General features: G+C 44.2%; 1 protein-coding gene across 1 annotated transcript in view; it reads left to right on the top strand.

Moving 5' to 3' along the window:
- The window catches only part of LOC112072554 (kinesin-like protein KIF1A), a gene marked incomplete at its 5' end in the record, with an annotated part of 102,344 nt that overhangs the window by 74,469 nt on the left and 8,315 nt on the right, over positions 1-19,560 (top strand). Inside the window, 8 exon segments of the mRNA XM_070439839.1 lie at positions 2,021-2,154; positions 2,405-2,466; positions 2,733-2,878; positions 3,821-4,006; positions 5,812-5,883; positions 6,110-6,234; positions 13,298-13,450; positions 15,243-15,435. Of these exon segments, the coding sequence (XP_070295940.1) occupies positions 2,021-2,154; positions 2,405-2,466; positions 2,733-2,878; positions 3,821-4,006; positions 5,812-5,883; positions 6,110-6,234; positions 13,298-13,450; positions 15,243-15,435 (1,071 nt within the window).

Raw genomic sequence — 19,560 nt, 5'->3', positions numbered from 1 at the left:
AACAGACAGACAGACAGACAGAACAGACAGCCAGACTATGTTAAGTAGATTACATGACAGACAGACAGACAGACAGACAGACAGACGACAGACGAGACAGGACAACAGCACAGACAGAATGACAGACACAGACCACTATTAGTAAGTTTATAAGACCAGATCGAACAGAACGACGAGATGACAGGAACAACAAACATGTTATGATCATGACAGAACAGACAGACAGACAACAGGACAGACGGACTATCGTTAGTAGTATTTAAAGAGGGACAGTATCAGACAACAACAGACACAGACAGACAGTAGACAGCACCACATAATATGACAGACAACGCCAGACAGAACAGACACACAGAAACAGAACAGACGAGACAGCACAGAAGAAGACAGACAGACAACCACTATTTAGTTATTTCATAACGACAGACAGTACAGACGACAGACAGGACTAGATTCAGACAGACACGAACACACAGACACACAATACATATTAGTACTGTATCATAATACAACCAAGACAAGACAGACAGACAGAACAGCACAACTTCATATTCATAAGAAGTCATGACAGCCATAGCGAGATCGATGAGCTCTCTGTTCATCAGTTCTCTGACGATGGTTAACTCCTTCTCCCCCATCGAACTCATCTATCGCTTCGAAGCATGCCTCGGGAACCAGGCCCATGCTATAACTCACCGTTCTCCTAAACCGTTGATCACCTCCATACGGGAGAAAGATTACTACGACTGTCGGGACCACTAGAGGTAACTATATTCAGCTATTACGTATTATAGTGTATAACTAAATGACCTGCGGCCTACCTAGGAAATATATATTATAACAGTACTATATAGTTGTATAAGGTTGTATAAATACCTGTCGGTCTACCTAGAGGGTAATATACTATAGTCTATTATACAGTATTAGTTGTATAAGCAGTGTGATATAAATGACCTTGTCGGACCTACTAGAGTAACTATTATATATATACAGTATATGTTGTTATAAAGTGTATGTAGAAATGACCTTTCGGCCATACCTAGAACTATTTAGTTAATACGTATATAGTTGTATAAAGTGTGATATAAATCACCTTGTCCCTACCAGTTATAATGAAGTAGTCTATATGTAACTTACGTGCCTAATGGTAATGTAAAGCTAGACTTCACACTGAAACAATCTGAGAGAAATCTACTCGATCTAACTGACTGGTTAATACTACTTTATAACGGACTGGTTCCATAACCTGACTGTTCTAACTGATTGGTTCATAGATGGTAACGGACTGTCCTGACTGAAACTGGGTTCATTAAACTGGACGGGTTCTGACTGAACTTTACATTACCTGATGTTCATTAACTGGACTGCGTCACATAACTGACTGAGATTCCTACTGACAGTTCATTAACTGAACTGTCCTGAACTGAACTGTTACATAACTGGACGGTTCCTACTTAGAACTGTTCATACTAACTGGACTGGTTCATAACTGGACTGGTTCCTGACTGAACTGGTTCATAACTGGACTGGTTCCTGACTGAACTGGTTCATACCTGGACTGGTTCCTAACTGGACTGGTTCATAACTGGACTGGTTCATAACTGGACTGGTTCCTAACTGGACTGGTTCATAACTGRACAGGTTCATAACTCTACCTACATGTACATATTACCTCAACTAACCAGTGCCCCCGCACATTGACTCTCTACCGGTACCCCCCCCCACCATATAGTCTCGCTAGTGTTATTTTACTGTTGCTCTTTATTTGCATGTTACTTTTATTTCTTAATCTTATCCATATATTTTTTWAAACTGTATTGTTGGTTAGGGGCTTGTAAGTAAGCGTTTCACAGTAAGGTACAACTACCTGTTGTATTCAGAGCATGTGACTAAGACAATTTGATTTGATTAGATTTGAACTGCCAGTACTGTATCCAAAATGACCCCTACTGTATCTGATGTTATGACCCTTAAGAGGCAGAGAAAGAAATGAGCTTTTGGATCCTTTTCCTTTCTGTAGATGGAGAACTGCACTCAGCCCACAGTCATAACCAAAGATTTCTGTATGGTGTTCTACTCTCGAGACGTTAAACTCCCGGCCTCCCGCTCCATCCGAAACCTGTTTGGCACCGGAAGCCTGAGGACAACAGAGGGGTGACTTAATCATCTCTTATTATTAGTATTATTAGCAGAAACATTATATTTCTTCTGTTGCATTCCTGAAAGATTAATTATTAAATCAACTATCGTGAAATAAACCATAAAATAAAGTCGGTTACTGTTTATCTCACCACAGTCCTTTGCTTTGGTTGCATTCCTGAAAGATGATGGTTAAATCAATGGAAACGACGGACATGAAATGAACCCAGGGTTTTGTTTGTCTGTTGTTTCTTTCTCTGTCCAGGAACCGAGTGACAGGTGTGTACGAGGTCAGCTTGTGTCACCTGGCGGATCACGGGAGCCCAGGTGAGACACTTTCTCTTTTGAACTTCCTCTTTGTCTGGTGTTTCCACATATTCTTTCTCAATTCATCTTCCTGCCTCTTTCTCAAAAATGTATTGGAGGAGAAGGTCTGAATTGGAAGGACCTTTTTCTCCAAAACAATTTAAAAGGAGACAAGGAGATAAAACGCAAAGAATCCAAACAAAATCGAGAGATAATAGATAAAGTGTATTTCTGCTTTGTTTGTCTGATCCCTGACCTCTAACCATTGACCTTATTCAACCCCCCAGGAATGCAGAGGAGACGTCGCCGGGTGCTGGACACCTCGGTGGCGTACGTCCGAGGGGAGGAGAACCTGGCTGGGTGGAGGCCACGCAGTGACAGCCTCATCCTGGACCACCAGTGGGAACTGGAGAAACTCAGCCTCCTACAGGAGGTATGTTCAACTACACCCTATACCCTACACCCTATAACCTATACCCTACACCTGTACCCTACACCCTATACCCTACACCCTACACCTATACCCTATACCCTACACCCTATAACCTACACCCTACACCTATACCCTACACCCTACACCYWWMMCCTATACCCTACTCCTATACCCTACACCCTACACATACAGCATGTGGCTATACCCTACACCCTACAGCTACACACTACACCCCCCATACCTATACTCTAAACCTACACCCTACACCTTATACACTACTACACTATAGCCTGCACCTACACCCTACACCTATACCTACAACCTATACCTTACACCCTACACCCATACCTTACACCACACCTATACCCTACACCTATACCCTACACCTACACCCTACAACCTATACTTAACCCTACACCTATACCTACACCTACACCCTACCCTACACCTACAACCTATCCCTAAACCTTACTACACCCTACTATACCATTACCCTATATACTATACACTACATCTATACACTACACCCTTACCTACCCCTACACCTATACCCTAACACCTATACCTACAACCTATACCTTACACCCTACTACTATACCCTATATACTATACACTACATCTATACACTACACCCTATATCCTACACCCTATATCCTACACCCTATAGCTTACACCCTACTACACCTATACCATATATCCTACACCCTACACCTTACACCCTACACCTATACCCTACACCCTACACCATACACCTATACTCTACAACCTATACCCTACAACCTATACCTTACCACCCTACTATACCTATACCCCTATCATACTATACACTACACCCTATACCCTACACCTATACCCTACGTTGTACACCCTACAAATACAGGTTAGGGTTGGTTGGTTATTTAGTTACTTACTTAGTTAGTTATGGTTATCTGTTTCATTCAGGTGGAGAAGACGAGACACTACCTGCTCCTGAGGGAGAAGCTAGAGTCCACCCTGCTGCTGGATCAGGAAGGGTTGTTGTCCTGTGTGTCTGTGGAGCAGAGTGAGTCCCCTCAGCCTTCCGAAGGCCAGGACCTCAGCCCCACAGCTGACGCCCTCAACGAGAGACAGAGGGAGCTAGCCGCTAAGGTCAGTGTCTCTTCTTCTTTAAAAAAAAGTCACCTTGTTACTTAAATATTCCCGTTCTTGCTTACGAGTAAAGCCGCGGGAAGATGTTTTGAATTGCATTGCCTGTATCTATAATCGCATTTGTGTAGTGGCATACAGTTGAGCAGACACATTTTTTGGGATTTCCACACATGGGGATTTTTATTAACCTTTTATAAACACATTTCATGCACTTCTACATCATTTACAGGATAAAAGAAATTAGCTGAATATTTTTCAATACCACATGAATGGCCAAATGCAGGTTACAGTCTTATTCTAAAGTTGATTAAATTGTTTTTTTCCCCTCATCAATCTACATGAGAATCCCCATAATGACAAAGCAAAAACAGGTTTTTAGACATTTTTGCAGATGTATTACAAATTAAAAACCGAAATAGCGTATTTACATAAGTATTCAGACCCTTTGCTATGAGACTCAAAATTGAACTCAGGTGCATCCTGTTTCCATTGATCATCCTTGATATGTTTCGACAACTTGATTGGTGTTCTCCTGTGGTAAATTCGAATGATTGGACATGATTTGGACAGTTTAATCTCAATCTCTTCATTCAAAGACTCAATCATGGACACACTTACTGACAGAGTTGCAAAGAAAAAGCCATATCTCATATCGGTCCCGTGTGGCTCAGTTGGTAGAGCATGGCGCTTGCAACGCCAGGGTTGTGGGTTCAATTCCCACGGGGGGACCAGGATGAATATGTATGAACTTTCCAATTTGTAAGTCGCTCTGGATAAGAGCGTCTGCTAAATGACTTAAATGTAAATGTAAATCTCAGGCTGGCCAATAAAAATATAGGCAAAAGAACACAGACACTGGACAGAGGAACTCTGCCTAGAAGGCCAGGAACCTGGAGTYGCCTCTTCATGGTTGACATTGAGACTGGTGTTTTGCGGGTACTATTTAATGAAGCTGCCAGTTGAGAACTTGTGAGGCATCTGTTTCTAAAATTCCCATAAGAGTCAGGACTGGCTGTTCCCATAAGAGTCAGGACTGGCTGTTCCCATAAGAGTCAGGACTGGCTGTTCCCATAGGAGTCAGGACTGGCTGTTCCCATAAGAGTCAGAACTGGCTGTTCCCATAAGAGTCAGGACTGGCTGTTCCCATAAGAGTCAGGACTGGCTGTTCCCATAAGAGAGTCAGGACTGGCTGTTCCCATAAGAGTCAGGACTGGCTGTTCCCATAAGAGTCAGGACTGGCTGTTCCCATAAGAGTCAGGACTGGCTGTTCCCATAAGAGTCAGAACTGGCTGTTCCCATAAGAGTCAGGACTGGCAGCCATTGCTGGTGTACCATGAGTTTAACAGTCAAAGTACCAGGGTTAGAGGTTCCAAATTCCTTCTATGGATTATATCTATGGTCACAATGGAACAAGCTGTTCTATATTTGCTGTGTGTGTTGCCCAGATTGTGTCCTTCCCAACTGTAAAACCTGCTTAGACGCTATTTATCCTTTGTAGCTAAATTATGCCTTCTGGTGTGATATTTAGAATTATTTTATTTATGTCTGTTCAGACAGGACTAATTACATTTTGGGGGTAAATTATAATTTTTTATATCCACATTTTTGGGCAAGATTATTTCAATTTATCAGCCGCAGCACCTCCCAGCACCCCTACTTCCTGTGGCTATGCTTGAGTGTCCCTTTTAAATGTGGTCTGTGGCCCACTTAGGCCTTCTCCTTAGGTAACCGTTTCAGAGTTTTTTTTATTTGTAAAGCCCATTGCTGTGAGACTTAAAGATGTATTTGTCTCTACCACTCACCAGTGTCTACGGCTACTCGCCCACTCCTTCAACAGAGAGTACACCCACGTGTGTGTCAGCGCCAGTGAAAGCAAGGTAGACTTCCTTCCTGTGTCACTTTACTATGATGGGTTTTCATGTATGTTTGAAGGTTTGAAGTTACTTAGATGTGAGGAATCTACGAGTGGGGATATGACGTGTTCGTTTTTCTCAGGGAACTTTTTCCAGACAGGGTTTTGACATGCTGTGTGTGTGTGTGTGTGTGTGTGTGTGTGTGTGTGTTTGTGTATGTGCTTGTGTGTTTGTGTGTGTGTCTTTCCAGCTGTCTGAAATGTCAGTGACTCTGTTGAGGGAGTCGACCTCTGCCACGGCCCTCGACACCCTCACCCCCTCCTCGACGTGCCCCTCATTGGTGGAGGGATGCTACCCCAAGACTGAAACGCTCAGGTCAGTAATAACACACTTCTGCCACCGTTACACACGACACTAACAGACTCAGAGCTGCCGCGGTAACACTAATTTCTTGTGGATAGTTTCACGTCACATAGAATGGTTTTGGGATTGCGAGGACTAACGAGGAACTTTGTTCCCAGGGTGTGCAGATTTTCCAATCACTGATCATCTGGTCAGATCCTGATTTTTACAGGTGGAGAGGGAACATTCGGCTCATGTTTTGGCTGAGAGTTTCCGTTTAGTTGGGGGGGTGGAGACTTGGAGAGTCTGGTTAGTATCTCATCTTCAACATCTCCCCAGAACATAATCCAGCATCTGACTCAATTATTACATTTTAGCTCTGGGTTTCTGAGATTATGGCAAGACTGAATTCAGATCAGACCTAAGATACACCTGGCCTGCCATCACACATAACATCTACAGACACCTGCAAGAGGAGGCTGGTGAGAGGAGGACAGCTCATAATAATGGATGGAATGGAGTAACTGGGCTAGTATCAATCACATGGCAGACCTGGTGTTTGATGCCATTCCATTTGTTCCGCTCCAGCCATTGCTATGAGCCAGTCCTCCCCATTTAAACCGGCCATCACTGACACCTACTGGTACCTGCTATGAGCAAGTCCTCCCCATTTAAACCGGCCATCACTGACACCTACTGGTACCTGTTATGAGCCTGTCCTCCCCATTTAACCTGGCCATCACTGACACCTACTGGTACCTGCTATGAGCCCGTCCTCCCCATTTAAACCGGCCATCACTGACACCTACTGGTACCTGTTATGAGCCTGTCCTCCCCATTTAAACCGGCCATCACTGAGTCCTCTCCCCATTTAAACCTTGCCCATCATCTCGACTTCTACTTCTTACTGTGCTTCTCATCTCCTGCTTTTGTCTAACGCTCTGCTCTCCTCGGCCCTTAAATCCCACGGCCCCATTCTCCCATCGTCTGCATACTGGTATTATACCTGGTACAGAGGCTGTTGTGTAGCCATTGGTCTCCCTTGGCGGACTTCTTCATTTTAAGAATCATCGGCACCATCCACTCGTAATCTGCACATTGTATGGTACCGCGTAGACAACGACAGTGTGTTTGTGGAGACCCTGTCCTCTCTTCCGCTCTTCTAAGCCCGGCATCGGAGTGTTGGCAACACTAGGGGTGGGACGCTGGTAGCTACTATGTGGGTCTCAGGTCTTAAGGCGTCATGGTGGTGCGAGGGAGTGTGAACTGGATTACAGAACTGCTGCCGGTACTTACTTGTACTGTTCCAGGGAAACTGTGTGGTGCCCATAGAGCATATTCGGTCTTGAGTGATCTGCGATTCTTGGCGTTGCATGAACTGTGCTATTGTCAATAGCGAAGCGACGATCGCCAGTTGCCGGTTCACCCTTTCTCTTGGGACAATGGGGCATTGTTAGTGGCCGGACGTCTATTTGGAAAGGCATCGATTTTGTGGAAACAAGATGTTTCAGGAAAGGCCTGGTTGTCGCTAGATATGTTTGTGTCAGCGTTGGGAATAATAGTTGGCGTTTTAGCTAACCTTTCCTAACCTGCTGAGTTAGGTTCTCCTAACCTGCTGCTTAGTTCTCCTCCCTGCTGCGTTAGTTCTCCTAACTTGCTGAGTTAGTTCTCCTAATTGCTGAGTTAGTTCTCCTAACTTGCTGAGTTAGTTCTCCTAGACCTGCTGAGTTAGCTTTCCTAACCTGCTGCTTAGTTCTCCTACCTGCTGCGTTAGTTCTCCTAACCTGCTGGCGTTAGTTCTCCTCATACCTTGCTGCGTTAGTTCTCCTAACTTGCTGGTTGTTTCTACTGCTCGCGTTAGCTTCCTAACTGCTGGCTTAGTTCTCCTACTTGCTGGTTAGTTCTCCTAACTGCTGAGTTAGTTCTCCTAACTTGCTGCGTTAGTTCTCCTAACTTGCTGCGTTAGTTCTCCTAACTTCTGGTTAGTTCTCCAACTTGCTGCGTGTAGTTCTTCTAACTTGCTGCGTTTAGTTCTCCTAACTTGCTGAGTTAGTTCTCCTAACCTGCTGAGTTAGTTTCTCCTAACTGCTTGCTTGTATTCTCCTAATGCTGCGTTAGTTTTTCCTCCTAACTTGCTGCGTTAGTTCTCCTAACTTGCTGCGTTAGTTTTCGCTAACCTTGACTGAGTTAAGTTCTCCTACCACTGCTGAGTTAGTTCTCCTCACCTTGCTGAGTTGTAGTTCTCCTAACTGCTGTAGTCTCTGCGTTCTCCTAACTTGCTGCGTTAGTTTCTACTGCTGCGTTAGTTCTCATACTGCTGGTGTTTATCTAACTGCTGCGTTAGTTTCCTAACTGCTGCTGCGTTAGTTCCCTAACCTGCGTGCTACGTTAGTTCTCTAACTTGCTGCGTTAGTCTCTTTTAACCTGCTGCGTTAGCTTTCTCTCTAACCTGCTGCGTTATGTCCCTAACCTGCTTTCGCGGTTAGTTCTTCCTAACCTGCTGAGTTAGTTCTCCATACTGCTGGTTATTGTTCTCCGTAACTTGCATCGCGTTAGTTCTCCTAACTGCTAGTTAGTTCTCCAGTCTAACTTGCTGCGTTAGTTCTCCTAACCGTGCTGCGTTAGTATCTCATACTGCTGCGTTAGTTCTCCGCTAATTCTGCTGCGTTAGTTCTTCCTTAACCTGCTTGCGTTAGTTCCTACCTGCTGCGTTCGTTTTCCTAACTGTGCTGGTTAGTTTCCTAACTTGCTTGCGTTAGTGTCTCTAATTGCTGCGTTAGTTCTCCTAACTTGCTGGCTTAGTTCTCATACCTGCTGCGTTAGTTTCCTACTTGCTGAGTTAAGTTTCTCCTAACCTGCTGCGTTAGTTCTCTTAATAACCTGCTACGAAAGTGACTTTCTGCTAGTCAAAACTGGCAGACCTCCCCTGAGAACAGTTTTGGTTTGCACTAATGCGTGCTCCGCATTTTAGCGCATCTCCCATTTTAAAGTAGTACATTTTCTCGTTATTTTATGTTTTGAAAAAAGTGTAAAGCTAATATTGCTGATTTCTTGACACCTGCAGTGCTGGAGTCTGAACCAAATCCTATGTGCCATTAATGTATTATGGCACTAGATGGCGGTGAATACCTTAAAGACATTTACAAACCCATGCACCTAATTTTAAGAGGCAATGCTCTGATCATTGGTGATTCATCCCCAACCATATAATCCCCACCCAGTTGACTACTTAAACAGGTGGAATGGCTCAATGCCAATATCCAGGCTAAAACGGGTGAATGGCTCAATGCCAAAATCCGCTAAACAGGTGGAATGGCTCAATGCCATATCCAGGCTAAAAGGTGGAATGCTCAATGCCATATCCAGGCTAAAACGGGTGGAATGGCTCAATGCCAATATCCAGGCTAAAACAGGTGGAATGGCTCAATGCAAATTCCAGGCTAAAACAGGTGGAATGGCTCAATGCCAATATCAGGCTAAACAGGTGAGATGGCTCAATGCCAATATCCAGGCTAAAAGTGTGAATGGCTCAATGCCAATATCCAGGCTAAAACAGGTGGAATGGCTCAATGCCAATATCCAGGCTAAAACAGGTGGAATGGCTCAATGCCAATATCCAGGCTAAAACGGGTGGAATGGCTCAATGCCAATATCATGCTAACGGTGGAATCGCTCAATGCAATATCCAGGCTAAACAGGTGGAATGCGCTCAATGCCAATATCCATGCTAAACAGGGGAATGGCTCAATGCCAATATCCAGGCTAAACAGGTGGAATCGCTCAATGCAATATCATGCTAAAACAGGTGGAATGCTCAATGCCAATATCAGGCTAAAACAGGGGAATCTCAATGCCAATATCAGCTAAAACAGGGGAATGGCTCAATGCCAATATCCAGGCTAAACAGGGGGAATGGCTCAATGCAATATCCAGGCTAAAACGGGTGATGCTCAATGCAATATCCATGCTAAAAGGCGGAATGGCTCAATGCATTCCAGGCTAAACAGCGAATGGCTAATGCCAATATCCAGCCTAAAACAGGTGGAATGGCTCAATGCCAATTATCCAGGCTAAACAGGGGAATGGCTCATGCCAATATCCAGGCTAAAACAGGCCGGATGGATGGCTCAATGCCATATCCAGGCTAAAAACGGTGAGTCGCTCAATGCCAATATTCATGCTAAAACAGGCGGAATGGCTCAATGCCATATCCAGGCTAAAACAGGGGGAATGGCTCATATGCCAATATCCAGCTAAAACAGGGGAATGCTCAATGCCAATATTCATGCTAAAAGCGGGGAATGGCTCAATGCGTTCCAGGCTAAAACAGGCGAATGGCTCAATCGCAGATCCAGGCTAAAACAGGCGGAATGGCTCAATGCCAATATCCAGGCTAAAACGGGTGGAACGGTCAGACTGCCAATATCCATGCTAAAACGGGTGGAATGGCTCAATGCCAATTCCAGGCTAAAAGGGTGAGATCGCTCAATGCCAATATCCAGGCTAAAAGGGGGAATGGTTCTCAATGGCAATATCCATGCTAAAACGGGTGGAATCAGCTGGCTCATGCAGCGAATTATCCATGCTAAAAGCGTGGTGGTAATCGTACACATTGGCCAATATGCATGGCTAAAATTAGGGTGAGAAATCGCTCAATGCCATATATCCAGCTAAAAGGGTGAGAATCGGCTCAACTGCAATACTTCCATCCTGGCGTGAAGGCAATGCGGGTGGAATGGCTGTCATGCAATAGGAGCTAAACAGGTGGAATGGCTACTGTCATATCCAGGCTAAAGCGGGTGCGCACATGGCGGCAATGCCAATTTTATGCCAAAGCAATAACAGGAGGAATGGTCAATGCCGATATCCAGGCTAAAAAGGTGGAATGGCTCAATGCCAATATCATGCGCTAAAACAGGGGAATGGCTCAATGCCAACTATCAGCTAAAACAGGTGGTATTATCGGATCTATGCCATTATCATGCTAAAACAGGTGGAATGGCTCAATTGCCAATATCCAGGCTAAAACAGGGTGGAATGGCTCAATGCCAATATCCAGGCTAAAACAGGGGATGGCTCATGCCAATATTCATGTTAAAACAGTGTGAATGCTACTGCCATATCCAGGTAAAACAGGTGGAATGGCTCAATGCCTAATAATACACAGGCTAAAACAGGTGAATGGCTCAATGCAATATCCAGGCTAAACGGGTGGACATCGGCTCAATGCCAATTTCCAGGAAAACAGGTTGAATGGCTCACATAGCCATTACCGGCTAAACGGTGAATGGCTCAATGCCAATATCCAGGCTAAAAAGGTGGAATGGTCAATGCAATATCACAGGCTAAAAACGGGTGGAATGGCTCAATGCCAATATCCAGGCTAAAACAGGTGGAATGGCTCAATGCCAATATCCAGCAAACAGGTGGGAATGCTCAATGCAATATCCAGCTATAAAACAGTGCGGATCGGTAAATGCAATCATCAGGCTAAACAGGAGTAATGGCTCAATGCCAATATCCAGCGCTAAAACGGGTGGAATGGCTCAAATGCCATCCAGTAAAACGGTGAATGCTCAATGCCAATATCCAGGCTAAAACAGGGTGGAATGGCTCAATGCCAATATCCAGGCTAAAACAGGTGGAATGGCTCACACATATATCCAGGCTAAAAACGGGTGGAATGGTCAATGCCAATATCCAGGCTAAAAGGTGAAGCTCAATGCAATAGCGCTAAATGCTGGTCAATGAATATCCAGGCTAAACGGGTGGAATGGCTCAATGCCAATATCCAGGCTAAAACAGGGTAGAATCGTAATGCAATATAGCTAACACGGATGAATGTCAATGCTAAATATCACTATGCTAAAACGGGTGAATGGCTCAATGCCAATATCCAGGCTACACAACAGGCAGAATCGCTCAATGCCAAATCCAGGCTAAAACGGGTGGAATGCGCTCATACTTATAATATCCATGCTAAAACAGGTAGAATCGCTCAATGCAATATCCAGGCTAAAACAGTGTGGAATCGCTCAATGCCAATATTCAGGCTAAAAAGGTGGAATCGCTCAATGCCAATATCCAGGCTAAAACAGGTGGAATGGCTCAATGCCAATATCCAGGTAAGCGGTGGAATGGCTCAATGCCAATATCCAGGCTAAAACGGGTGGAATGGCCTCAATGCCAATATCCAGGCTAAAACGGGTGGAATGGTCAATGTGCCCAATACCATGGCTAAACGGGGGAATGGCTCAATCCAATATCCAGGCTAAAACGGGTGGAATCGCTCAATGCCAATATCCATGCGTAAAACAGGTGGAAGGCTCAATGCCAATATCCAGGCTAAAACGGGTGGAATGGTCAATGCTAATATCCATGGCTAAAACGGGTGGAATGGCTCAATGCCAATATCCAGGCTAAAACAGGCAGAATCGGCTCAATGCCAATATCCAGGCTATAAACGTGGTGGAATGCTCTGAATGTATATAATCATGCTAAAACAGGTAGAATCCGCTCAATGCCAATACCAGGCTAAAACAGGTGGAATGCCTCAATGCCAATATCAGTGCTAAACAGGTGGAATCGCTCAATGCCAATAACCAGGCTAAAACAGAGGGAAGTGCTCAACATGCCAATCTCCAGTGTCTACAAGCGGTGGAGAATGGCTTCAATGGCCAATATCCAGGCTAAACAGTGGTGGAATGGCTCAATGCATATCTCTCTAGGCTAAATACGGGTGGAATCCGCTCAATGCCAATATCCATGCTTAAAGCGGCCTCGTTGGACATGCGTCAATGTCAAATTATCCAGGCTAAACCTAGCGCTGGACGAGCTCATGCCTATTAATCGCTAGGGCATAAAATTACTGGATGGAATAAGTGTGAGTCAATGCCAATTAGGTGGAATGGCTCAATGCCAATATCCAGGCTAAAACGGGTGGAATGGCTCAATGCCAATATCCAGGCTAAAACGGGTGGAATCGCTCAATGCTAATATCCATGCTAAAACGGGTTATATCTAAGATGGGTTCTCTAACTATCTCTATGGTCTATCCCCACATGGAAAACTTTTCTTCCTCCGTCTCTCCAACCAGAGCCACCAAGCTTCGCTCCCGATGTGCCAGCCCCAACCCTGACTGCTCACAGCGGGATGGAGAGGTCAAGAAGTCCTCTGGTGGGGTTGCCGCCCCGGAGGTTAAACCCAGGGTGCGCCGCTTTGTACCAGACATCCAAGAGATCCGGGTCAGGTGAGGGGGCTTCAGAGATTTATTGATTGATTGGTTGATTTATGGCTTAGTAGACTTGGTGGAATTTACCTCATCAAAGTGCTTTTCACACTACTGAGGCAAAATGTGTCAAGCTCTACTGAGCTGGCCTTGTTACCTATCCACCATAGTTGCTGCTCACATCTTGAAAACGACAATGTGTAAAATAAAATATCAGAGCCAGCAAAGTGTCGTGTCTTTGGCATCATTAAAACTGAAGACTTATCTTTATCAAAAATTCTCTGTAATTATTATTACGTGATTAAACTACTTAATCATGTAACTGTATTTAACTAGGAAGTCGGGGCACCAAGGAAAAYATTCAGATTACAAAGTTATAATTTTCCTAATATAACTTTCAGATATTTTAATATCTGATMATTTAGTCTTCTGATTAATGAATTATTATTTACCTCACGTTAGTCTCATTCCAAACGTCATAAATTGTTCGTTATCTGCACGAACCCAGTCTTCACTATGAGTCATCCATACATCAATTGTCTTAAAATAATTTATTTACTAACTTTACTAAGTAATGCATCACACAAACAAACAAAATAGATATGTTGACAAAGAAATGATAGGGGGATGTGCCCTAGTGGGCTAAACCGGCATGGCGGCTTGTTAGACAGAGTGATAATTATAACAATTGAAATGCTAATCCTTTGCACATGAACGCTCATTCATTCGGGAACAATTGCAATCAATATATATATTTACGCTCAGTGTGTCGTCGGGATCTCTGTTGAAAAGTTTGTTTCTGTTGGAGAGTCTGTCCGCCCTCTCTCTCTCTCTGTCGTGGTTAGAATGGATAGTTCAGAGTGACATTCATTCATGTCGTTATAGAATAGGTGTTTCAGCGGTTGTCGGTCTTCGCGTTCAATGATACCGAATTCCTAGCTGCAGACTAGTAATTAATATCAAAGACTTGTTCTTATTCTGTCGGTATCGATAGTCTAAGAGTTTAACCACGTGGTGTGGTTAAAAGATTCAGCCATCTACTCAAACCTTAGGTTTATGGTCTCTACTCAAACCTTGGCCCTCTCGTGGTAAGCTGGTCTGCAACCTTTAGCCATCTCGTTATTGAGGTAAGCTCGGTCTCCTCTCAAACCTTGGCCCTCTCGTTATCGAGGTAAGCTGGTCTGGTGATAGAAAACCCGGGTGGGGGTCTTATTTGGAAGAGCAGAAAAGGGCCTGTCCCAGGATGCCAGACCATAACTGTGCTCATGGGCGGTCCTCTGATTTAGTTAAACTCCAAAGGGAATTGGAGTTTCCTTCATTAAACAGTCCAAAATCACATTACACAATTTCACAAACAGTATCATCCTCACTCATTCATCTTATACAACAATTAGATGTAAGCCTCATATCTGAGGCTATTGTAAAAACAGTGTTATGGTAATGTGGCCGTATTGTCTCCCATGAGTTTCACAAAATTGTACCAAACGGACCAGTTCGTTGCTGGATTCTTCACCGATCTTTTATACCTTCTCCAGAACATAAATGTTGTTTGGACCTCCAGTTCTGTGAGGTGGAAGAAATTCCTTTGTTCTCTCTATGACACTCTCTCTCTATACTGTGGCCATGAGGAGATAATCTCCTCCAGGAATTTACGACCTCTCTGACCACAGCAGCCTGGTTGTAGGAGACAGAGAGAGGGGGGATGGTGCTCGCTGTACCCAAAGAGGGCAACGTCATGACAAAAGCTGGTTTGGGTCGGTATGGTAGTGTGAAAAGTGAACAAGTGTAGTAACAATCTTGATCTTTCCACCAGCCCCATTGTGTCAAAGAAGGGCTACCTGCATTTCCTGGAGCCTAATACCAACGGCTGGGTGAAGCGTTATGTGGTGGTGAGACGTCCGTACGTCTATATCTACAATACAGAGAGAGACAGCGTGGAGAGAGCCATCCTCAACCTCTCCTCTGCCCATGTCAAGTACAGCGAGGACCAGCAGGCCATGCTCAAGGTTGGTATCCTTTTACCTGTCGATACAGCTTTACCTGGCACCTTTACCTGGCACCTTTACACATCTTTACACCCCGTTACCTGATACCTTTAGCTGACACCTTCACACACCTTTACTTGACACCTTTACACACCTTTACACACCCTAACCTGACACCTTTACACACCTTTACCTGACACCTTTACACACCCTAACCTGACACCATTACACACCTTTACTGACACCTTTAACAACCCTAACCTGAGACACCTTTGACCTGGACACTTAACACACCTTCTAACCTGACACCTTTACACACCAACACCTGACACCTTTACACACTTTACACACCCTAACCTGACACCTTTACACACATTTACCTGACACCTTTACACACCCTAACCTGACACCATTACACACCTTACCTGACACCTTTACACACCCTACCTGAACCTTTGACCTGACACCTTTACAACACCTTTACCTGACACCTTTACACACCCTACCTGACACCTTTACCTGACACCTTTACACACTTTACCTGACACCTTACACACCCTAACCTGACACCATTACACACCTTTACCTACACCTTTACACACCCTAACCTGAACCTTTGACCTGACACCTTTACACACCTCTTTACCTGACACCTTTACACACCCTAACCTGACACTCTTTACCTGACACCTTTACCACATTACCTACACCTTCACACCTAACCTACACTACAACACAATGTTTTGAGGAGCCCTCCATCAACTGCTGTTTTCAGATCTCACGTTTTTGATTGATTCAAGGAATGACTCTCTAACTGGCAAATCCAGAACAGTCCAGCATCTCTTCTTAACCATTTCTCTGTGTTACCTTATGTGTGTTTTGAGTTGTTTTCCTGTGGTGCCCAATGAAGACTTCGTTTTTGGATACTGGTTTAAAACATTGGACTCCAAAACACCTGATCATCTGCAGATTTTGGACCACTTGCGCATTTCAAAAGGCCCTAGGTACCTGAGGCAGCAAAGCCATGTTTGAGTCTAGTAGGTGTTCTTTTCATTGAATGCTTCATTTGGTTGTCTGTAAACACAGCACTGATCTGTATTGCCAAAGCTCTCTAATTTTGTTTCATTAGTCACAAAACATTTCCCCAAGGATTTAGGCTCTGGTACTGGGGATCTGTGCAAGACATCATGAAATCAGTAGAATTAAGGGTTTTGGAATCCAATGTTCACCCAGTGTCCAAAACTGTGTTTTTTTAAGTTTGAATTTTCCAGCAGACAACAAACCTAAACACACAAAAAACGGAAAAAAACAAAAGCACCCTGGAATGGTAAAAGAAGAAGTCGGAATGTTCTGGATTGGCTGGATGTTCTGGATGGCGCTGATGGCCAACGAAGAGTTCAGATATGAATCACATCCGTAATCTATGGCAAGAGCTGAAACAGCAGTTGGTTGAGAGCACCCCTTAACATTGAATAGTTGGTGCGATTTTACTGCTGAAAGTGAGGCAAATTGCCAGTGAAAGGTGTAGGAAGCTCATTGATGGTACAAGAAACACTTACCTGCAGTTATCTTGGCAAAAAGGCTGTGCAACCAAGTACTAGCTCCAGTCATTTTAAATTAAATGGTCAAATTAAATTTACAAAAATAAAATTGTTCTGCAATCTGTGGAGTACAATTTTCTTTTTTTTTACAATTACAGTGCCAATATATTTGGCCGCAACTAAACTCAGCAAATTAAAAGAAACGTCCCTTTTTCAGGACCCTGTCTTTCAAAGATAATTCGTAAAAATCCAATAACTTCACAGATCTGCATTGCAAAAGGGTTTAAACACTGTTTCTCATGCTTGTTCAATGAACAATTAATGAACATGCACCTGTGGACGCTCGTTAAGACACTAACAGCTTACAGACGGTAGCAGCATTAAGGTCACAGTTATGAAAACTTAGGACACTAAAGAGCTTTCTACTTACTCTGAAAAACACCAAAAGAAAGATGCCGAGGGTCCCTGCTCATCTGCGATGAACTTGTCTTAGGTATGCTGCAAGGAGGCTGAGGACTGCAGATGTGGCCAAGGCAATAAATTGCAATGTCCGTACTGTGAGATGCCTAAGACACGCTACAGGGGAAGACAGACAGACTGACGCTGATTCGTCTCGCAGTGGAAGACCACGGGTAACAACACCTGCACAGGATCGGTACATCCGAACATCACACCTGCAGGACAGGTACAGGATGCAACAACAACTGCCCGAGTTACACCAGGATCGCACAATCCCTCCATCAGTGCTCAGACTGACCAGGCTGAGAGAGGCTGGACTGAGGGCTTGTAGGCTGTTTGTAAGCAGGTCTCACCAGACATCACCGGCAACAACGATGGGCACAAACACCACCGTCGCTGGACCAGACAGGACTTGCAAAAAGTGCTCTTCGGTTTTGTCTCACCAGGGGTGATGGTCGGATTTACATTTATCGTTGAAGGATGAGCGTTTATACCGAGACCTGTATTCTGGAGCGGGAACGATTTGGAGGTGGAGGTCCGTCATGGTCTGAGGCGGTGTGTCACAGCATCATCGGACTGAGCTTGTTGTCATTGAGGCAATCTCAACGCTGTGCGTTACAGGGAAGACATCCTCCTCCCTCATGTGATACCCTTCCTGCAGGCTCATCCTGACATGACCCTCCAGCATGACAATGCCCACAGCCATACTGCTTCGTTCTGTGCGTGATTTCCAGCAAGACAGGAATGTCAGTGTTTGCCATGGCCAGCGAGAGCCCGGATCTCAATCCCATTGAGCACGTCTGGACCTGTTGGATCGGAAGGTGAGGGCTAGGGCCATTCCCCAGAAATGTCCGTTAACTTTCAGGTGCTGTGGAAGAGGGGGTACATCTCACAGCAAGAACTGGCAAATCTGGTGCAGTCCATGAGGAGGAGATGCACTGCAGTACTTAATGCAGCTGGTTGCCACACCAGATACTGACTGTTACTTTTTGATTTTGACCCACCCTTTGTTCAGGGACACATTATTCCACTTCTGTTAGTCACATGTCTGTGGAACTTGTTCAGTTTATGTCTCCGTTGTTGAATCTTGTTATGTCATACAAATATTTCACATGTAGTTTTCTGAAATAAACGCAAGTGACAGTGAGAGGACGTTTATTTTTTTTGGCTTAAGTTATATGTACTGCATTTGAAAAAACTCACAGAAAGATGTCATGTTTTTACTCCTCTCTCTTCCTACCTACCCTCAAAAAGTAAGCTTGCTCTGGGCAGCTAGCTGGTTTAACATTACTGTACCTCTCCGTGTTTCCCCAACAGACCCCAAACACGTTTGCTGTGTTAACAGAGCACCGCGGTATACTGCTCCCAAGCCAGCAATGACAAGGAGATGCACGACTGTGCTCTATGCTTTTAACCCTCCTGGCTGGATCCATCAGGTAACCATGGATACACTTAAGGTTTTTTTTTTTCCCTTAAATAAAATATAAAAATAAATTGAATTGAATTTGTATAGCACATTTCTCCCAACTAAGGTACTCAAAGTGCTTTACATATACGAGGGAACTCACCCTCATCCACCACCTTCACTTACTAACATTGGTTATGCTCTATAGCGACTATTTTTAAGAACGTTTTAATTACAATGATAGTGATCGTAGGTGTTTTAAAAAAAAAAGACTTTAGTTACACTGACTGTAATTGCTCTGAAAAAGAGTGTCTGCTAAATAACTAAAATGTAATTGTAAAACTTTATATTCCAGTTGAATTATAACTTACAGGGTTTTCTTTCAAATACATGTTCAAAGTATACATGTGGGCTTTCGTAACGGACCGCCTCGTCTCGGAAGTACCAATCAAAAACATCTGTTAGAGAAAACAGGAGCAGGTGACGAATGAGGTGAGACCCTCACTTCCATAAAAGGAGCCACTCCCCCGCCCTTTGTTTTTCTCGCTTCTCTTCTCCCACCCAAGAGTGTCACTACTCTAGCTCTCCTCATATCGATGGAATACCTTACCCTTTCGAGTAGATAATTACCTTTTCCTACTCTTCTCAGTTTCCGTTGCTAGCTATTGAGGGACTCGGTTAAAGCCCCACGCTGCCAAGCTAAGTGCTAGCTTGCTGAAAAGGCACAGCAACCTCACTAGA

This window comes from Salvelinus sp. IW2-2015, unplaced genomic scaffold (assembly GCF_002910315.2).
Source record: "Salvelinus sp. IW2-2015 unplaced genomic scaffold, ASM291031v2 Un_scaffold1959, whole genome shotgun sequence".
Classification (NCBI taxonomy): Eukaryota; Metazoa; Chordata; class Actinopteri; order Salmoniformes; family Salmonidae; genus Salvelinus; species Salvelinus sp. IW2-2015.
Note: the sequence above shows the minus strand (reverse complement) of the source record. Positions and strands in the feature narration are given on the sequence as shown.